This window comes from Streptopelia decaocto, assembly GCF_964273445.1.
Source record: "Streptopelia decaocto genome assembly, chromosome: 1".
Classification (NCBI taxonomy): domain Eukaryota; kingdom Metazoa; phylum Chordata; class Aves; order Columbiformes; family Columbidae; genus Streptopelia; species Streptopelia decaocto.
The window spans coordinates 1,122,655-1,140,202 of record NC_138663.1 but is presented as its reverse complement, the minus strand read 5'-3'; the positions used below and the strand labels follow the sequence as shown (position 1 = coordinate 1,140,202).

General features: G+C 65.8%; 1 protein-coding gene across 1 annotated transcript in view; it reads right to left on the bottom strand.

Moving 5' to 3' along the window:
- The window catches only part of SND1 (staphylococcal nuclease and tudor domain containing 1), a 139,512-nt gene extending 125,933 nt beyond the window's left edge, over window positions 1-13,579 (bottom strand). Inside the window, exons 1-6 of the mRNA XM_082043181.1 lie at window positions 13,431-13,579; window positions 9,875-10,024; window positions 7,872-7,992; window positions 3,760-3,838; window positions 240-400; window positions 11-102 (exon numbers count right to left, since the gene is read on the bottom strand). Coding sequence (XP_081899307.1) covers window positions 11-102; window positions 240-400; window positions 3,760-3,838; window positions 7,872-7,992; window positions 9,875-10,024; window positions 13,431-13,505 — 678 coding nt within the window. The 5' untranslated portion in view covers window positions 13,506-13,579. The remainder of the gene's footprint in view (window positions 1-10; window positions 103-239; window positions 401-3,759; window positions 3,839-7,871; window positions 7,993-9,874; window positions 10,025-13,430) is intronic.
- Window positions 13,580-17,548: the final 3,969 nt, after the last annotated feature.

Sequence of the window (17,548 nt, the reverse complement as noted above, 5' to 3'; positions counted from 1 at the left end):
CGATCCTCACCTTGATCCCAGACAGCATGACGGTGACCAGGTAGTAATCAGGGAGCAGGAGGGCTCTCACCACGCTGCCGTCCCGCACGTGCTCTATGATGGCTGCGGAGCAAAAGCAGAGGTTGGTCCCGCTGCGGGGGGTTCAGTGGGAGCCAGAGCCACTCTGTGCCAGGAACACCCACCCGGCAGCTGAGGATGAGGATGGGGCGACCACAGCCGCGGTGTTGGTGACATCTTACCATTGACAGGCTTCTGGTGCATGGAGTCCACGAAGTGCCGGGGGTTTTCGATGGTGTACTTGAGGTCCCGGATGGTGTGGGAGCCCGTCCCCTCGCTCCACATCCCCTTCTTGGCACTCTTGGCTTGTTCCTCCAGCTCGGCCAGCCGGCTCTGCTCGGGGCTGCGGGGCAGAGGCAGCGGTGAGACCGCGCAGGACGCCGCCGGCTCCCGCGGGTTGTAGCGCCGGGAACATCCACCTCCCGGGCGCTTTTCTGGACGCTGTGGTGATTGAACCGCTCACGACTCCAAAAGGCACCGCCTGGGTGAGCCGCTGAGCGATGTTTGTGCTGCTGACAGCGACGCACCGCAAATCAAATTAAGTTTCTCCGGCACCATGGGTGTCCGGATACCCGCCCCCGTTTCAGAGGATGGTTTTGTGCACCGGGATGGAAAAGCAGCCCCAGGGAGAAGAGGGAGAGCCAGGTATGCGGCTCCTGTGCCATAATGAACCGCAGACAGTCCTTGCCAAGGGCAGACAGCGCCAGCTGCCCCAGCACCGACACCCAGCCCTGCCACACGCTGTCACAACCGCTTCAACACATCTGGTGACGTTTGTGCTTTCACATCCTCCGGCTCAGGGAAAAGCCGCAACCCGACGACTCCTGAATTCCCGGCAGAAACACCCGACTCCAGCAGCTGAGAGTCACCTCGCGCACCCATTAATTAACACACCCTCTTAATTAGCAGAGCAAATGTGGCACAGCAATGCGCTCCAGGTGCTATTTAACGGCAGAAGGTCCACCCTACACTCACCGCGCTGGTGACGGAGCCGGTGGCAGTGGCATCGCCACCCTGGGGGCCCCGCGTCGCGCTCCAGCTGCCACATTGTCACCGCAGGGCTCGGGTGACCAGGTGGCTCCCCACGGGTGCGCTCCCAGGAGTGAACAGCTGAACCCCAGGAGCATGAAGCCACCAGAAGGTCCCCATGGGGATGCCCAGGTTGCCCCAGGGGACACGCGACAGCAGGTGTGGGGCTGGAGCCAACGCAGAACCGTCTGCATGACGGTGACCAGGGAGGGGACTCTGGGGGGACAGATGGCCTCAAAGCAGCGACAAGTGGAGAGGAACCGAGGTCCTGCCTGGCCACCACAGTCCCAGGAGACATTATGTGAAGATAATATCTTGATCAATGATCTGGGAGAGGGTACTGAGGAAATCTGGGGTGTTCAGCTTGGAGAAGAGAAGCTCAGGGAGACATCATTGCAGCGTTTCCAGACGCCAAAGGGGCCAAAAAGAACAATGGGGACAGACTTCTGAGCAGGGCCTGTTGTGACAGGACAAGGGGTGATGGTTTTAAACTAAAGGAGGGAGATTCAGGCTGGACATGAGGAAGGAATTGTTGTCCCTGAGGGTGGTGAGAGCCTGGCCCAGGTTCCCAGAGAGGTGGTGGCTGAACCATCCCTGAGACATCCCAGGCCAGGCTGGACGGGCTCTGAGCACCCTGAGCTGGTGCAGATGTCCCTGCTCATGGCAGGGGGACTGGGGAGCTGGGACGGTCCCTTCAACACAAACCATCTGTAATTCTGTGATTTTAAGTTTGCAGGTAACACCAAGTTGGGTGGAGTGTTGATGTGCTGGATGGCAGGAGGCTCCACAGAGAGATCTGGCCCGGCTGGATCGATGGGCTGAGGCCAATTGTCTGAGAGTCACCAAGGCCAAGTGCCGGGTCCTGCACTTGGGTCACAACAACCCCATGGACGCTGCAGCTGGGGAAGAGCGGCTGGAAAAGGACCTGGGGGTGTTGGTGCCGGCGGCTGAACATGAGCCAGCGTGTGCCCAGGTGGCCAAGAGGCCACCAGCATCCTGGCTGGGACCAGCACTGGTGTGGCCAGCAGGCCCAGGGCAGTGACCGTCCCTGTGCTGGGACCTGGGGATGCCAGACCGCCAATCCTGGGGCAGTTCTGGGCCCCTCCCGCCAAGAAAGGCCTTGAGGTGCTGGAGCGAGTGGAGAGAAGGGAACGGAGCTGGTGAGGGGCTGGAGCACAAGTGTGATGGAGCGGCTGAGGGACCTGGGGGGTTCAGCTGGAGAACAGGAGCTGAGGGGAGACCTTCTGATCTCTGAACTGCCTGAAAGGAGCTTGGAGCCAGGGGGGTCGGGCTCTGCTCCCCAGGAACAAGCGCCAGGAGCAGAGGAAACGGCCTCAAGCTGCGCCAGGGGAAGTTGAGGTTGGATGTGGGAACAATTTCTTCCCCAAAGGGCTGTGGGGCATTGGAACAGGCTGCCCAGGGCAGTGCTGGAGTCACCATCCCTGGAGGGCTGGACAGACGGACACGAGGTTCTCAGGACATGGGGCAGGGACAGGCTGGGTTATGGTTGGACTCCATGATCTTCAGGGACTTTTCCAACCCCAACGATTCTGTGACTCTACGACATTTGCAGCGGGCAGTAGGACAGATCAGCACACAAACCTCAGTGACCATCCAGGGGAGACTTTCCTCCTTCCCTCCCCCTCGCTGCAGGAGTCACAGAACCAGGACAGGCTGGTGGGAGCCGACTCCAGCTGAACCCCCTTCACCCCACAAACACCACCGGTCCTCGCCAGGACCCCCGGAGGGTGCTGCTCCCCTCTGCCGGCAGCACCACAGCCTGGAGGCTCCTGCAGCCCCTCCAGCACCGGCACTGGGGCTGTCACACCTCCCCCGGGTGTCCCTGTCCTGCGGTGTCCCCAGCCGTGCCACAGCAGAGCTACTGAACCCACCAGCAGCACCCAGAGCCCACAGCACCGCGCAGGGAGCACGTTCCCCAAGGGCTCAGGACAGGGACAGCGTCCCTGGGCAGGCAGGATGCAGGACTTGGTGCTTTGGCACTGGCCAGTCCGGACATAAAATAACCCACGCAAGCCCCTGGCAACACTCCCCGTACCTGTGCACAGGCTGCAGTACCCAAACCGCGGGGTGGAAAGCGTCCAAGTGTGCCAGGAGCAGCGTTAGGAAGCGACACGGGCAAGCTTCCAGCCCAGCAGGCGCCGGCACGGAAATCGCGTCCCGCTGGTATTTATAGCGGTGGCACAGAAACAACTCGCACCCCTGGAACGGGACGGCGGGTACCGGGGACGCCGGCACGCCGGGGCCGGGCTTCCCTTCCTGACAGGGCTGTGGCAAAGCAGCGGCACGAGCATCGCACCACCCAGACGTAGGATGAGAGGCAGGAACACCCCAACATCACCTCTCCGGTGTGAATTAAAGCACCTCAACCCCACACCGGGCGTGAACCAAGAGCTTCAGAAGGTTTTCTGCTGCAGCCCATGGCCACAGCTCTGGTGCTTCTGCGTCGAGGGAAAGGAGACACCTGGGTCCCCATCCACGACCCCAACCTGAAAGGCACGGTGTCACCGTGCTGGGACAGCGGTGGCTGCGAAACCTGGAGCTGAGGAGAGGGGCTGGTGCCCAGGTCAAGCCAAGGAACCCAACCAGCTCCACGCCAGGTAAATAACCGCAGAGAATCGGCGTGGCCACGCAGGAACGCAGCCGCATACGTACTTGTTGGCTCGGATCCCCTCCCGGCGTGACGCCAGCCCTTCGGCCACCAGCGACTCGGCGATGTTCTCACCACTCGTGTCTGTGGAGAGAGGAGGAGAGGAGTCAGCGAGAGGAGCCATCGGCGCGTGGGACACCTGGGGACACACAGACCTGGGGCTGGGAAAGGATTCCCAAGGCGATTCCAGATGGAGCAACCCAGGAGAGAAAGGCTCCTGTCACCAGCGCCGTGTCCCGGCAGCACGTGGCCTTCACAATGTGTGGAGTGACACAGCCCAGGGCTCTCCCGGGGACACCGGGTCCCCAAACCCAGGGCTCTCCCAGGGACACCGGGTCCCCAAACCCAGGGCTCTCCCGGGGACACCGTGTCCCCCAGCCGAGGGCTCTCCCGGGGACGCCGGGTCCCCAAACCCAGGGCTCTCCTGGGGACACCGTGTCCCCAAACCCAGGGCTCTCCTGGGGACGCCGGGTCCCCAAACCCAGGGCTCTCCCGGGGACGCCGGGTCCCCCAGCCCAGGGCTCTCCCGGGGACGCCGGGTCCCCCAGCACAGGGCTCCCCCGTGTCCCGGCAGCACGTGGCCTTCACAATGTGTGGAGTGACACAGCCCAGAGCTCTTCCGGGGACACCATGTCCCCAAACCCAGGGCTCTCCCAGGGACACCGGGTCCCCAAACCAAGGGCTCTCCCGGGGACACCGGGTCCCCAAACCCAGGGCTCTCCCGGGGACACCGGGTCCCCAAACCCAGGGCTCTCCTGGGGACGCCGGGTCCCCAAACCCAGGGCTCTCCTGGGGACGCCGGGTCCCCAAACCCAGGGCTCTCCCGGGGACGCCGGGTCCCCAAACCCAGGGCTCTCCCGGGGACGCCGGGTCCCCCAGCGCAGGGCTCAGCAAGTGGCACGTTGCCCTGATGCACTGCTGAGCTGCCAGGCTGGCTGTCACCTAGGGCCACCTCCATGGGAAGGGGACATCCCCCCCATCACCAAAGCAGCTCTCCAGATTCCCAGCAAAGGCTGCGCTGTCAGCACAACCTGCGACGGGCACCTCTGCAGAAAACACGGGGGTTCACAGCTACCAGGAGCCAAAGGAGAAATCCAGAGAGATCCCAGGCCACGGGGAGCCAAAAACCAGCAGGATTTGGGTAGAATCCCCAGGAGAGACGCCCAGCTGCCCCCGCGGATGGGAGGGCGCAGGGTTACATGGCCCCGAGCAGCAGCGGGGGTGGCTGGGGAGGGGGTGTCGGGTGCTGCCGGGCCCCCCACCCTTCCCCAAACGCTCCACGCTGGCTCAGCTGGCAGCACAAGCCATGGCGAGCACCCCCTGCTCCAGAGCACCCACCGTTCCAAAGCGGCCCCCCCGCGGAGCCCCGAGCCGCGGCAGCTGCCGCAGCGCCGCCGGGGAAGCTGCCGCAGCGCTTCCATATTAATCGTGTTTAAACCTTGACAAACTTCATCAGGAAACATTTTCTGCTTCATTTCTCACCTCCGCGGCGTGTCAGGTTGGGGATTGAACAATGAGGACGACACCTACGCGGGAGAGTCCTTAACGCGGCAGACGAGGCTGCGGGTGACGGGGAGGGAGGGCTCCGCCGATCGCGGTGACACTCAACAACAAAACCCCTTTTTGAGGTGTATTTGCTGCCAGCTGCACCACGGGGACCTGCCAGGCTCCTGCGGGGGAGGGAAACCTCTCCAAAATTCCCATCTGCAGGAGCGGATCCCCATCCCAAAGGGCTTCCCAGTCTCCCAGCCCATAAGCAAACTGGGAGCTCGGGAATGAGCACAGGGGTAACTTCGATGTCCAGTTACTCATGGTCTTGGGGTACAGGCTCATCTGGTAGCACATAGGGCCCCGTCCCCCTTTCTGGCAGCCTGGGGACTGTGGGGGTGTTGTGTTCCCATGGTGGGTGGGGACACGGGACGTGCTGGCTGGGATGCAGCCAGCCCTGGGTCACCTCACACCAGTGACAAGGGGCTGGTGGTGGGAAGGGGCTCCAGGTAGAGCTATTGTCACCAGCGGCTCCCATCACAGACCCAGAGGAGCCTCCAGCACCCTGGGCCATTGTTCATTTGTGCCTTTCAGCCTCAGGGGCCAGAGCAGCCCCAGGAATGACCCGAGGCTGGACCAGCTCTGCTGGGGACAGGCTGAGAGTTGGGCTGTTCAGCTGGAGAACAGGAGCTCCGGGGAGACCTTAGTGCAGCCTCCAGCACCTAAAGGGTCCTACAGGAAAACTGGAGAGGGACTTTTTACAAGGGCAGGGAGTGACAGGACAAGGGGTGATGGTTTAAACTAAAGGAGGGAGATTCAGGCCGGACATGAGGAAGGAATTGTTGCCCTGAGGGTGGTGAGAGCCTGGCCCAGGTTCCCAGAGAGGTGGTGGATGAACCATCCCTGAGACATCCCAGGCCAGGCTGGACGGGCTCTGAGCACCCTGAGCTGCTGCAGATGTCCCTGCTCATGACAGGGGGCTGGGGGGGGCTGGGACGGTCCCCTAAGCCAAACCATCCTGTGATTCTGTGACTGCGGGACAAACCCCATCCGCGGTAGTGAGCACGTCCCAGCTGTTTGTCACCTGAGCCAACCTCCCGCTGCCACTGCGGGAAAGGCCGCGAGTGTCCCAGCGATGCCAGGGGGCGTCTGGAGCCAGAACTGCCCCACAGCACCCGCTCACCCCCGGCCTGGCCCCACACAGCCCAGCTGCCAGCAGCAGAGTCTGCAGGGACACAGGGATGAGGGCACCCGAGCCCCAGATCTGTCCCAGAGCCACCCCAGGGGATGCACACCCGAAACCAGCAGCCCCTTGCACACACCTGGTCCTTCCCCCCGTCCCAGCTGCGAGGAGACACCCCCTGAGCCCCCACGGGAGAGCGGCTGCTCTGCCTGAGCGCGGCCTACAGCCCGGGCCTAGCCCAGCTATGCCAGTCCCAGCGCTGTCCCCGCTCTGCACCAGCTCTCTGTGAGCACCGAGGTGACGGTTCGCTCAGCACGTCCCCTGCGCCGTGCCGCTGCACCCGTGAAGAAAAAAATCCCCTCCAGAAAGGGCTGTGGGCATTGGAACAGGCTGCCCAGCGCAGTGGTGGAGTCACCATCCCCGGAGGGGCTTGAAAGGGGTTTAGATGAGGTTGTTAGGGGCATGGTTTAGTGCCAGTGTTTGGTTAGGTTATGGTTGGACTCGATGATCCTGAGAGTCTCTTCCAAGCGAAATGATTCTGTGGTTCTATCTGTCCCAGTGACCCTAAGCCAGGTGACACTGGAGGACAAGCTGGGTCCCGGTGAGCAGCACCCACCTCCCAGGGGCAAACCCACACCCAGCGGGTCCCGTCCCCCTTCCCGAAACCCGAGGGCGCGGGAGGCTGATCCAGAGCTAAGCCCAGCGCAGCGGCGCAGCCGGCGGCAGGATGCGGCACTAAGTGACCCCTGAAGGCCCCTCCAACCCAAACTATTCTGTGACTCTACAACCCACTTCATCTCCCCGTTACTCTCAAGAGACCAGGTGATGCTGGGGACTGACAATGAGGAGTGAGAGCCCAAAAACGCATCAGCCGGCACAGCTGGAACCGAAACCAGCCAGGGCTGGGGGCAGAGGGGACGCAGCACCTGGCAGAGCGCAACGCGGTGTCGCGCTCGCCACGAGAGGGGACGTAACCGCAGCCAAAGGCCACCTGTGCCAGCGCCGCACAGGCCACGCTGCTCTGTGCCGGGGATGGTGCTGCCTGCGGGCACCGCGCAGCGTTTGGGCCGGGCGGCTTCGCTCCCGGCGCTCCGGCACATCCACAGGGGCCATTGGTGAGCCGGGTCCTTTGGGGCTTTCAACCAGCCAGGGACGGGGATTTATAACAACAAAAGGGGAAGTGAGGAAAACCTGGGGGAATTCACTTCATGCTGTAACTCGTATCCACGTGCTGCATGCGGCACAGAGGCTGCAGCTCCGGAGCGCGCGGCCGTGCCTCGGCATCACCGGGACATCGCTCCCCTCCAAAAACTGGTGCGTCACCCAAGCGCATCCTTCTGCTGCGGACACCGCACCCAGCGCACCCTCGCAGGCAGCGCCGCGGCTGCGAGCACCGCACGCTCCCCACCGCGCGCCGAGGAGCCCGACAGCCCCCTCTGCACTCACCTTTCCCCAAATACACCATCCCGTACTCCCGGCCCTGCGGCGTCTTATACTCCACGGTAAAGCAAACCTCTTTCCCGATCAGCTTCTTCCGCAGGAACTCGCGAGCCGGGAACCCCCAGGGCTGGAGGGAGAGAAGCCGAGATGAGCCGATGGGTCCAACGCAGCCGGGGATGCCCAGAGCCCCCCCACTTTGGGGACTTGTATCCTCCCCATGCGCTGGGGGAGCCCAGGAGTCTATTCGCAGCCCAGGAGCTGGCACAGGAACCCACCCTGTCACTCTGCAGGACAAACACCCCCTCCCTCTCCCTCTGCCCCCGCAAAGGGCTCACGGTTGGATTCCCAGCCAGTTGTGAGCACAGCGAGCCCCAGCCAGCCCGGGGAAGGCTCCGGGGCAGCAGTGAGGCGGGGGCTGGAGCAGCTCCCCAGGACACATGGGGGCGCCCCGGCTCCTGCCCACAGCTGCGGGGGTGCCCGTGGCAAAGGGGCAGAGCGGGACCGGCTGTGGTGACTGTGCCCGGCTGGGCAATGGGGCTCCAGCACCCCCCGGCACCTCCCCGCACAGCGGCAGGAACCTGCGGGGCCGCGGCGAGCTCAGCCCCGCTCCGCTGCAGCGGGTGGGTGGGAACGCGGTCCGGAGGAGAGAACACGACGTGCTCATAAACAATTAGCAAACCTGACAGGCGTAATTTTTTTTTTCTAAAAGAGTGACATTTAAAGGCTGAAGCAGCATTTAGAATAGACAAACTCCCCAAGGAGAGCAATTAGCCGCCAGCGCTCAGCACCACCCCCGGGGCTGGGAGGATGGGTGGCTGGGGCTGGGCTCCCTCTGACACAAACCGCTGCACCTGCTGCTGCTGCAGGCAGCCCTGCCTGCAACCGCCCTGCCCGCAACCGCCCTGCCCGCAACCGCCCTGCCCGCAACCGCCCTGCCCAACCAACCCCCCATCGCCCCTCTGGGCAAGCAGAGCTGGGCAGAGGGAGCCTGGAGGGACCCGCAGCCTCCCCGGGTGCTGCAGAACGTGCCCAGGCTGCCGGCTCCTCGATGGCAGGGGATGCCACCCTGCCCTGGGCACGTGTGTGAGGATGGAGAAACGGACCTGGGGGTGTTGGTGCCAGCGGCTGAACATGAGCCAGCGTGTGCCCAGGTGGCCAAGAGGCCACCAGCATCCTGGCTGGGACCAGCACTGGTGTGGCCAGCAGGCCCAGGGCAGTGACCGTCCCTGTGCTGGGACCTGGGGAGGCCAAACCGCCAATCCTGGGGCAGTTCTGGGCCCCTCACGCCAAGAAAGGCCTTGAGGTGCTGGAGCGAGTGGAGAGAAGGGAACGGAGCTGGTGAGGGGCTGGAGCACAATGTGATGGAGCGGCTGAGGGACCTGGGGGCTCAGCTGGAGAACAGGAGCTGAGGGGAGACCTTCTGATCTCTGAACTGCCTGAAAGGAGCTTGGAGCCAGGGGGGTCGGGCTCTGCTCCCCAGGAACAAGCGCCAGGAGCAGAGGAAACGGCCTCAAGTTGCGCCAGGGGAGGTTGAGGTTGGATGTGGGAACAATTTCTTCCCCAAAGGGCTGTGGGGCATTGGAACAGGCTGCCCAGGGCAGGGCTGGAGTCACCAGCCCTGGAGGGCTGGACAGACGGACATGAGGTTCTCAGGACATGGGGCAGGGACAGGGTGGGTTATGGTTGGACTCCATGATCTTGAGGGGCTTTTCCGACCCAAATGATGCTGTGATTCTATGAAATTTGTCCCAAAACACCCCTGGAGGGCCAGATCTCTCCCAGGACGATTGAAGGGACTGTTTTTCCTCCTGCAGCACCCCCATTCCCTGAGCCGGGCAGCGCTGGCGGGGAAGGAGCCGCCTGCGCCCCACGGGACGGCAGCAGCAGGTTGGGAATGGGCGATGCCTCTTGCAACGGCCAAGCCGAGGCTGCAGCAGCCGCAGGGCTGGGCCAGTAGCCTGGACACCCCCGTCCTGCTCCCCCCGCGGCACCGCCCCCGGGGTACCCACCTCGTCCGGGGTGTCCTTGGCGTCCGGCTGCCCCGCGCCAGCGCGGCGGGCGAGGTTCCCGGCGCGGATGTTGCTGAGGTTGATCTGGCGCTCGGGGGGGGGCCCACCCCGGGGCTGCCCGCGCACAATGATGGCACAGCCCGACAGCACCTGCGGGGAGAAAGAGGGGTCACGGGGGGGCCCCCAGCCCGGGCGAGAGGCGATGCTGAGCGGACAGACAGACAGACTTCCAGGGATGGATCCTTCCCCAGGCATGGGAAACTCGGCACAACTTCTCCTGGGCTGGCAGAGGCGGGAGTTGCCCGGGTCTCCTCCTCGGAGATGCAGGATGGAGCTGAGCTCTGCACCAGCATTGTCACAGCGGCACCCCCAAACACCCCGTCCCCTCCTTCGGGGCGGACACAGGGCGAGTGACAGCACCGAGCTCAGATAAATCAACCCCTATGGAGAAAACTGCTGGGAGAATCCCCAAAAACTGCACCTCTCCACCTCGCACCCACCTCAATTACAGCAACCGGCATCATCCCACCCCGCAAAACCCACCGGATTTCGGGTTTCTGTCCCCCTGCGAGAGCCCAGGTCACCCACACGCGAGCCACGGCGTCAGCGGGACCGGCTCCAGCTCCAGCCGCCAAGCCGGGCTCTGGGCCAGGCCCAACGAGCGTGCCGGGGATCGCCCTGTTCCCGTTCTAATCGGGATCCCGCGCGCGGCATCGCGGCCGCCCCAGCGCTCGCGGAAACGCCTCCGGCTTGGGTTCCAGCACGTGCCCTGGCTGGGCGCCCACCGAAATCCCCGGGGTGCTCCCAGCGCGTCCCAAAGCCAGAGGATCCGTCCCCTGTCCCGGCGCCAGGGACACCAAGCTGCGCCAAAACGAGCCCTGAGACACCGACACCGAGGCTCCGGTTGCACCGCGGCAGAGACCGGCACGCCGCGCGAGCCACTGGGAATCGAGCTTAAATTAAGCCTGAGCCGCGCACAGAGAGATCCCACAGCAAAGGCTCAGTGCTCCCTACTTAAGGACTTAGAGGTTCCATCGCTGTAATTAACCTTAATCTTTAATTTATAGGGCGTGGGGAACCACGTCAGGTGCTGTAACTGATTTATTCCCGTTACTGGTAGGAACCCTGGGTCCCGGGATGGTTCGTTAGCAGCGCTTGCTCTGCACTCCAGGGGTGCACAAAGCGTTTCGGGGTGGGCATGTGGCCCCTGTGTCCCCTGTCCCTGCTCACAGAGCACGTGTCACCGCTCCCCAGGCAGGGGACCACACGCACTTCTATGGCAGCAGCTTCTGGCCGAGCTCGGGCAGCAACAGGAGCGGGAGATGGTCCCAGAACCCGGGGTTCATCCCCCCAAAGCACCCCCAGTTGACAAAGTGCTGCCTAGTGCTCCAAAGACAGCTGGGCTTAAACCAGGCTTAAACCCGGCTCTAAAAGCTGTACTTAGTGCAGGCTGAGCCCAGAGCGCGGTGGATGTGCCAAGGACAAGGGACATGGGGCACACAGACCCGGCTCCTGCGGCAGAGATGTCCCCTGGGCGCAGGAGGGGGTGGCACCGGGGTCCTGCCAGCACGGCCACAGCCTGGGGACACAAAGGGACAACAGCAGCGGCAGGAATGGGAAGGAGGGGGGTGAGAAGCAAGGCACAGTGACCACGGGGAGCCGGGGACCCGCAGCTCTCCAGGCTGCCCCCGGGCAAAGATTTTGGCCCTGGAAGGGGACACCAGGGTGGCATGTGGCCCTTGCAGCCGGCAGCCCCAACCGTCCTGCCCAAAGTCACGCAGCGGAGCCGCGTCCCCTCGGATGGAGCTGGCACAAGCAGTCTGTCCCCAGCGCCCCAAAATCTGCTGCTCGGGCATGAGGTGGCAGGAGGTGACGGGAAGGGGTCCCCATGCCACCAGTGAGCTAAAGCAGGGGGAAGGCACTGTCCCCAAATTAGTGTCCCCAAAGCTCCAGCGTCCCCAAATTAGTGTCCCCAAAGTTCCAGCGTCCCCAAATCAGTGTCCCCAAAGCTCCAGCGTCCCCAAATCAGCGTCCCCAAAGCTCCAGCGTCCCCAAATCAGCGTCCCCAAAGCTCCAGCGTCCCCAAAGCTCCAGCGTCCCCAAAGCTCCAGCATCCCCAAATCAGAGTCCCCAAAGCTCCAGCATCCCCAAATCAGAGTCCCCAAAGCTCCAGCGTCCCCAAATCAGCGTCCCCAAAGCTCCAGCGTCCCCAAATCAGAGTCCCCAAAGCTCCAGTGTCCCCAAATCAGAGTCCCCAAAGCTCCAGCGTCCCCAAATCAGTGTCCCCAAAGCTCCAGCGTCCCCAGAGGGCTCTGGGATGAAGTGACAGTCCACGCGAGGGTCCCACTCCGGTGGCAGCAGGGCTATTCACAGCCTGAGGGGTCACCTGTAACCTTGAGAAAAACCTGTATTTGGGGACAAAACTCCCTGTGTTTGGGCAAAGAGGTGACAACACCAGTGCTGGGCCACGGGGACGATGACAGGAGCTGGGACGGTGCTGGCACAAGAGCCCGGCTTGACACAGACACGTGGAGAGCGGGACCAGATGCCACCAACACGAGTGACACAACCGGTGACTCCGGTTGTAGGGGACCGGGGAGCAGCACCTGCCACCAAACCCTCACCGGGGCACCACAAGGGTACACGGGGACCCCGACCTTCACCCCCAGGTCTCCCAGCACACGTGGGGACCTGACACAGGGGTCTTGGGGACCCCAGGTCCTTCCCGTGGAGACACCGTGGGCTGGGGAAGAGGAGGAACAGCAGCAGGTGGGGACCCCAGGGAATGTCCCCAGTCACGGGAATCCTGGAGCTTCCTCCGGGCTGGGGGCACAACAGGACCACTGGCCCCCTGGGCCACATGGGGGAACACCGGGGTGGTGGGACCGGGACGGGGTGCGGAGCCCCGGGCACTGCCCCCTCCAGCACCCCCCCTGGGGGTGTCCCGGGGTGCAGCAGGGGGTCCCCGGGCTACCGGCCGGGGGGAAAAGCAGCCCCGGGGCCGCGGGCAGCACATGGGCCCCGCGCACGGGTGCACCGGAAAGCGCGGGGGGGCGCCGGGGACAGAGCACGAGGTTCCGGGGAGCGGAGGGGAGTCCCGGGCACCGGACGGGGCTGCAGGGGGGGTGGGGGTCCCAGTTACCGGCACGGGAAGCAGGAGCGGAAAGAGGTACCGGCGGGGACTGGGGGTCCCGGGCACCGGCGGGGGCTGCGGGGTCCCGGGCACCGGCGGGGGCTGCGGGGTCCCGGGCACCGGCGGGGGCTGCGGGGTCCCGGGCACCGGCGGGGGCTGCGGGGTCCCGGGCACCGGCGGGGGCTGCGCGGTCCCGGGCACCGGCGGGGGCTGCGCGGTCCCGGGCACCGGCGGGGGCTGCGCGGTCCCGGGCACCGGCGGGGGCTGCGCGGTCCCGGGCACCGGCGGGGGCTGCGCGGTCCCGGGCACCGGCGGGGGCTGCGCGGTCCCGGGCACCGGCGGGGGCTGCAGCCCCCGCGGGCACACGAGGCGGCGGGCGGCCCGCGGGGAGCGGCGGTCGCGGCGGGCGGGCAGAGCTCTCACCATCTTGACGATGCCGCGCTGGACGGTGAGCGGCGGCGCGGAGCCGCCCTGCCCGGGAGCGGCCGCGGAGGCCATGGCGGGGTGGGGGCGGCGGACGGGGCGAGCGCGGACGGAGCGGACGGGCCCGGGGCGAGCGCGGAAGGAGCCGCGGGGCGGAGCGATGGGCGGAGCGGCACCGCGGGACGGGTGGGCGGGGCCTCGCCGGCGCCCCGCCCCGCCGCGCGGCCGACGGCCAACGGGAGACCCGTCCCGCCGCGCGCCCCGCCCCGCCCCCTCGCGGCCCGGCCAATGGCGACGCGCGGCGCTGCCGCACCGGCCCGAGAGGCCGCGATGGGGAGTGACGTCAAGGGAGGCCCCGCCCCGCGCTGAAGGGCGGGACTTCCGGGGCACGCGGCGCCAGGGACACGTCGGCAAAGGGCCGCCCGGGCTCCCACGTGGCCTCCCGCCGGAGGGCGGGGCCAGGACGGGACACGCCCCATGGGCGGTACCGCCCGCCCCGCGTGCGCGCAGCGCCCCGCCGGCGGGAAAGGGGAACCGGGGGAACCGGGACCCGCCGACCGGGACGGGGAAAGGGGAACCGGGGGAACCGGGACCCGCCGACCGGGACGGGGAAAGAGGAACCGGGGGAATCGGGACCCAGCGACCGTGGCGGGGAAAGGGGAACCGGGGGAACCGGGACCCACCGACCGGGACGGGGAAAGGGGAACCGGGGGAACCGGGACCCACCGACCGGGACGGGGAAAGGGGAACCGGGGGAACCGGGACCCGCCGACCGGGACGGGGAAAGGGGAACCGGGGGAACCGGGACCCACCGACCGGGACGGGGAAAGGGGAACCGGGGGAACCGGGACCCGCCGACCGGGACGGGGAAAGGGGAACCGGGGGAACCGGGACCCACCGACCGGGACGGGGAAAGAGGAACCGGGGAAACCGGGACCCACCGACCGGGACGGAGAAAGGGGAACCGGGGGAACCGGGACCCACCGACCGGGGAGGGGAAAGGGGAACCGGGGGAACCGGGACCCGCCGACCGGGGAGGGGAAAGGGGAACCGGGGGAACCGGGACCCGCCGACCGGGGAGGGGAAAGGGGAACCGGGACCCACCGACCGGGACGGGGAAAGGGGAACCGGGACCCACCGACCGGGACGGGGAAAGAGGAACTGGGGGGAACTGGGCCAGACCGACCGGGGCGGGGAAAGGGGAACCGGAGCCCACCGACCGGGACGGGGAAAGAGGAACCGGGACTCACCGACTGGGGCGGGGAAAGGGGAACCGGAGAGAACTGGAACCGACCGACCGGGGCAGAGAGGGGCACCGGGGGTCCCCCATGCGGCAGGGGTCCCACAGTTCAGCTCCGTGATGGGACAGGGGTTCCCCCAGCACGGCCCCACGGCGGGTCTGGTCAGGGGGTCCCACCAGTGCAGCCCCACGAAGGGTCCGGGGGTCCCACAGCGCAGCCCCATTGCGGGGCAGGGGGCCCCTCAGCACAGTCCCACGAGTGGGTCAGGGGCTGGGGGTCCCACAGGTCAGCCCCATGGGGGCAGGGGTTCCCCCAGCACGGCCTCGTGGGGGGTTGTGGGTCTCTCCAGAGGGGGTCCAGGGTCTCCCAGCACAGCCCCATGGGCTTTAGGGGACGGGGGTCCCCCAGTACATTAGTGGAGTGTGGGTTCCCTGTGCTGCCCCCCTACCTTCCCCATCAGCAGCTCTGTCTCTCCTGGCGTCCCCCCAGCTCCCCCAGCGCCACCAGCCACGCTTGGGGGGGTGCAGGGTCACCCCCCCCTTGTTGCACCCCCTGTGCTGAGGCAGAACCGCAGGGCTGCCGGGGGCTCCAGCAGCTCCTGCCACCTCCCAGGCAGCGGTTTTGGGGAAAAAGGGGAGGAGAATGGGGACCCTCACCCCTGCTCAGCCCCTCCTGCACGGGGGCGCTGGGCCAGTTTCGGGGTGCACAGCGGGTCCCCGCCGCCCCGTGTGTTGGCTGTGACCACAGGCCACGAGCAGCCTGGTGGCTCATACCCACCCTGCGCCCCCTCCCCAGGGTCACCCTGCGCCCTCCCACCCCCACAGACGCCCCCACCCCACCAGCGGCATCCACGGCCCTGAGGTGACCAGGAGCCCATCAGCCCCGTGGCCTCAGCCACCCATGGTCACCCCTTGTCACCGTGTCCTGGCAGCGGCTCCAGGATACTGTCCCACCAGGGATGCCCGGATGGCGCGGCCGTCAGCCCAACCAGAGCGGTGGGTCCAGCCCTCACATCTTCAGGTGACCCCAAAACCCCCCGGCTGGAGCAGAGGGGTCAGGGACCTGGGTCCCCCCCATTGGCCGCGCTGCCGCAGACACGGCACCAAACCGGCAGCTCTGGCAAGCGACCATGCATGGCCAAGCGCTCAGGAGGTGATTTGGAGATGCCAACGGTGCTTACCGGGTTGGAGACACCGTCCGCGGCCGTTCCCCGTGGCAGCTCCGTCCCCAGCAGCGCCGGGTGGCAGCCCCGTGCCGTGCCCCTCGCCGCGGCGCCGGGGCGCGTGGGGCTCGGCGTGGGGCAGGGTGGGCTCCTGGCACCACAGCGCAGCCGGCGCTCAGCTCGGCGCTCGGCGCTCGCCTCTGCCAGCGCGGCAGCTGCCAGCCCGGTGCTGAGTCGTGTCATTTGTGGGTGGCAGAAAACGATTATCCTCTTTTTGAGTGGTCACGTAGGGAAGCGGGTAATTGCATCTCTCCGCATTCCCTGCGCCGGGGAATGGAACGGAGCGACACCAGCTCCCCTCGCCGGGCTGGCACGGCGGCAGAGCTCTCGCCACGGTCCCATGTCCCGCGGGGCAGCTGGACCCTATTGCACCTGTTGCCGAACCCCTCAGGTGTGGGGCGCATCCTACCGGGATGCAGAGCTGCTCTTTGGGGGCATCTCCCGGCCCTGGAGAGCGGCACCGGCCCCTGGGTACCCCAGGGCAGCATCGGTGCTGTGGGGAACCCCCAGTAGAGGTGACAGGAGCTGGGATGTGCCGGATGGCACAGACACCGCTGCCAGGCGTGGTGGCTACAGGGCAACCGGCAGCAGCGTCTGCTGGCCCCAGTGTCCCCCAGGAGCTGGGATGTGCCGGGCAAGCGATGCCGGATGGCACAGACACCGCTGCCAGGTGTGGTGGCTACGGGGTGACCGGCGGCAGCGTCTGCTGGCCCCAGTGTCCCCCAGGAGCTGGGATGTGCCGGGCAAGCGATGCCGGATGGCACAGACACCGCTGCCAGGTGTGGTGGCTACGGGGTGACCGGCGGCAGCGTCTGCTGGCCCCGGTGTCCCCCACCCCGGGGAAGCGGGTGCACCGGATACATCAGGAATCTGCAGGGCAGGGGCTGCTCCTGCCTGGATTTTGGGGCCACCCCCCTGGCTGTGCCGCCCTGTTCCATCTTCTCCCTGGCCGGGGCACAGCCCTGATGCTGGTGATGTTCATTCAAGGCGGGTTTGTTTCCAACACGCGAAGCGCAGCGGCAGCGCAGCCTTTGGCCCCTTGGCGGGGTGTCCCCAGGGTCCCTCTCCCAGGGTGTCACCCTGACCCCGCTGCCCTTGCCAAGCCCCCTGTCCCGGGGCTGCTTTGGGCGCATCCTCCCCCCGCTTTGCCCTCCACTGGGTTTCATTTTCTTCCTCCAGCCCGTTTTATGATAATTTATTTCTTCATTTGTTTTCTCCTTTTGCTTTTAACGGTTTTGCACCGTGACTCACAAGCACCGGGGCGAGAGCTTGTGCATGAAGGGCAGGAAATTAATTCCTCTGCCCAAAAGCCTGGCAAAACTGCTCTGTTCCCCCCATTTGTGGCATTCCTGGGTTCCCTCCTTACTGTGCCATGTGCCACATCCCACCGTGCCCGGGGGGAGAAGGGACCCGGTGTTACTCCAGCTCCCAAGAAGGCGTCTTGGAGCCCTGAAATTGCCTCTTTTAGCCAGAATGGTTTAATAATCATCTTTTTCATCGAAAGAAAAGTTAAAAGGTAGGTGGAAACTCTTAGACAAAGTAGGTTTTCTTGGTCGGCTGACTCATCTGGGCTTTTAACTTTCACGTGTGCTTTCTGGAGGAGAAAAGAAAGGGGTTTTTTCCAGCCGTCCCCAGTGCTTGGTGAGGAACAAGGT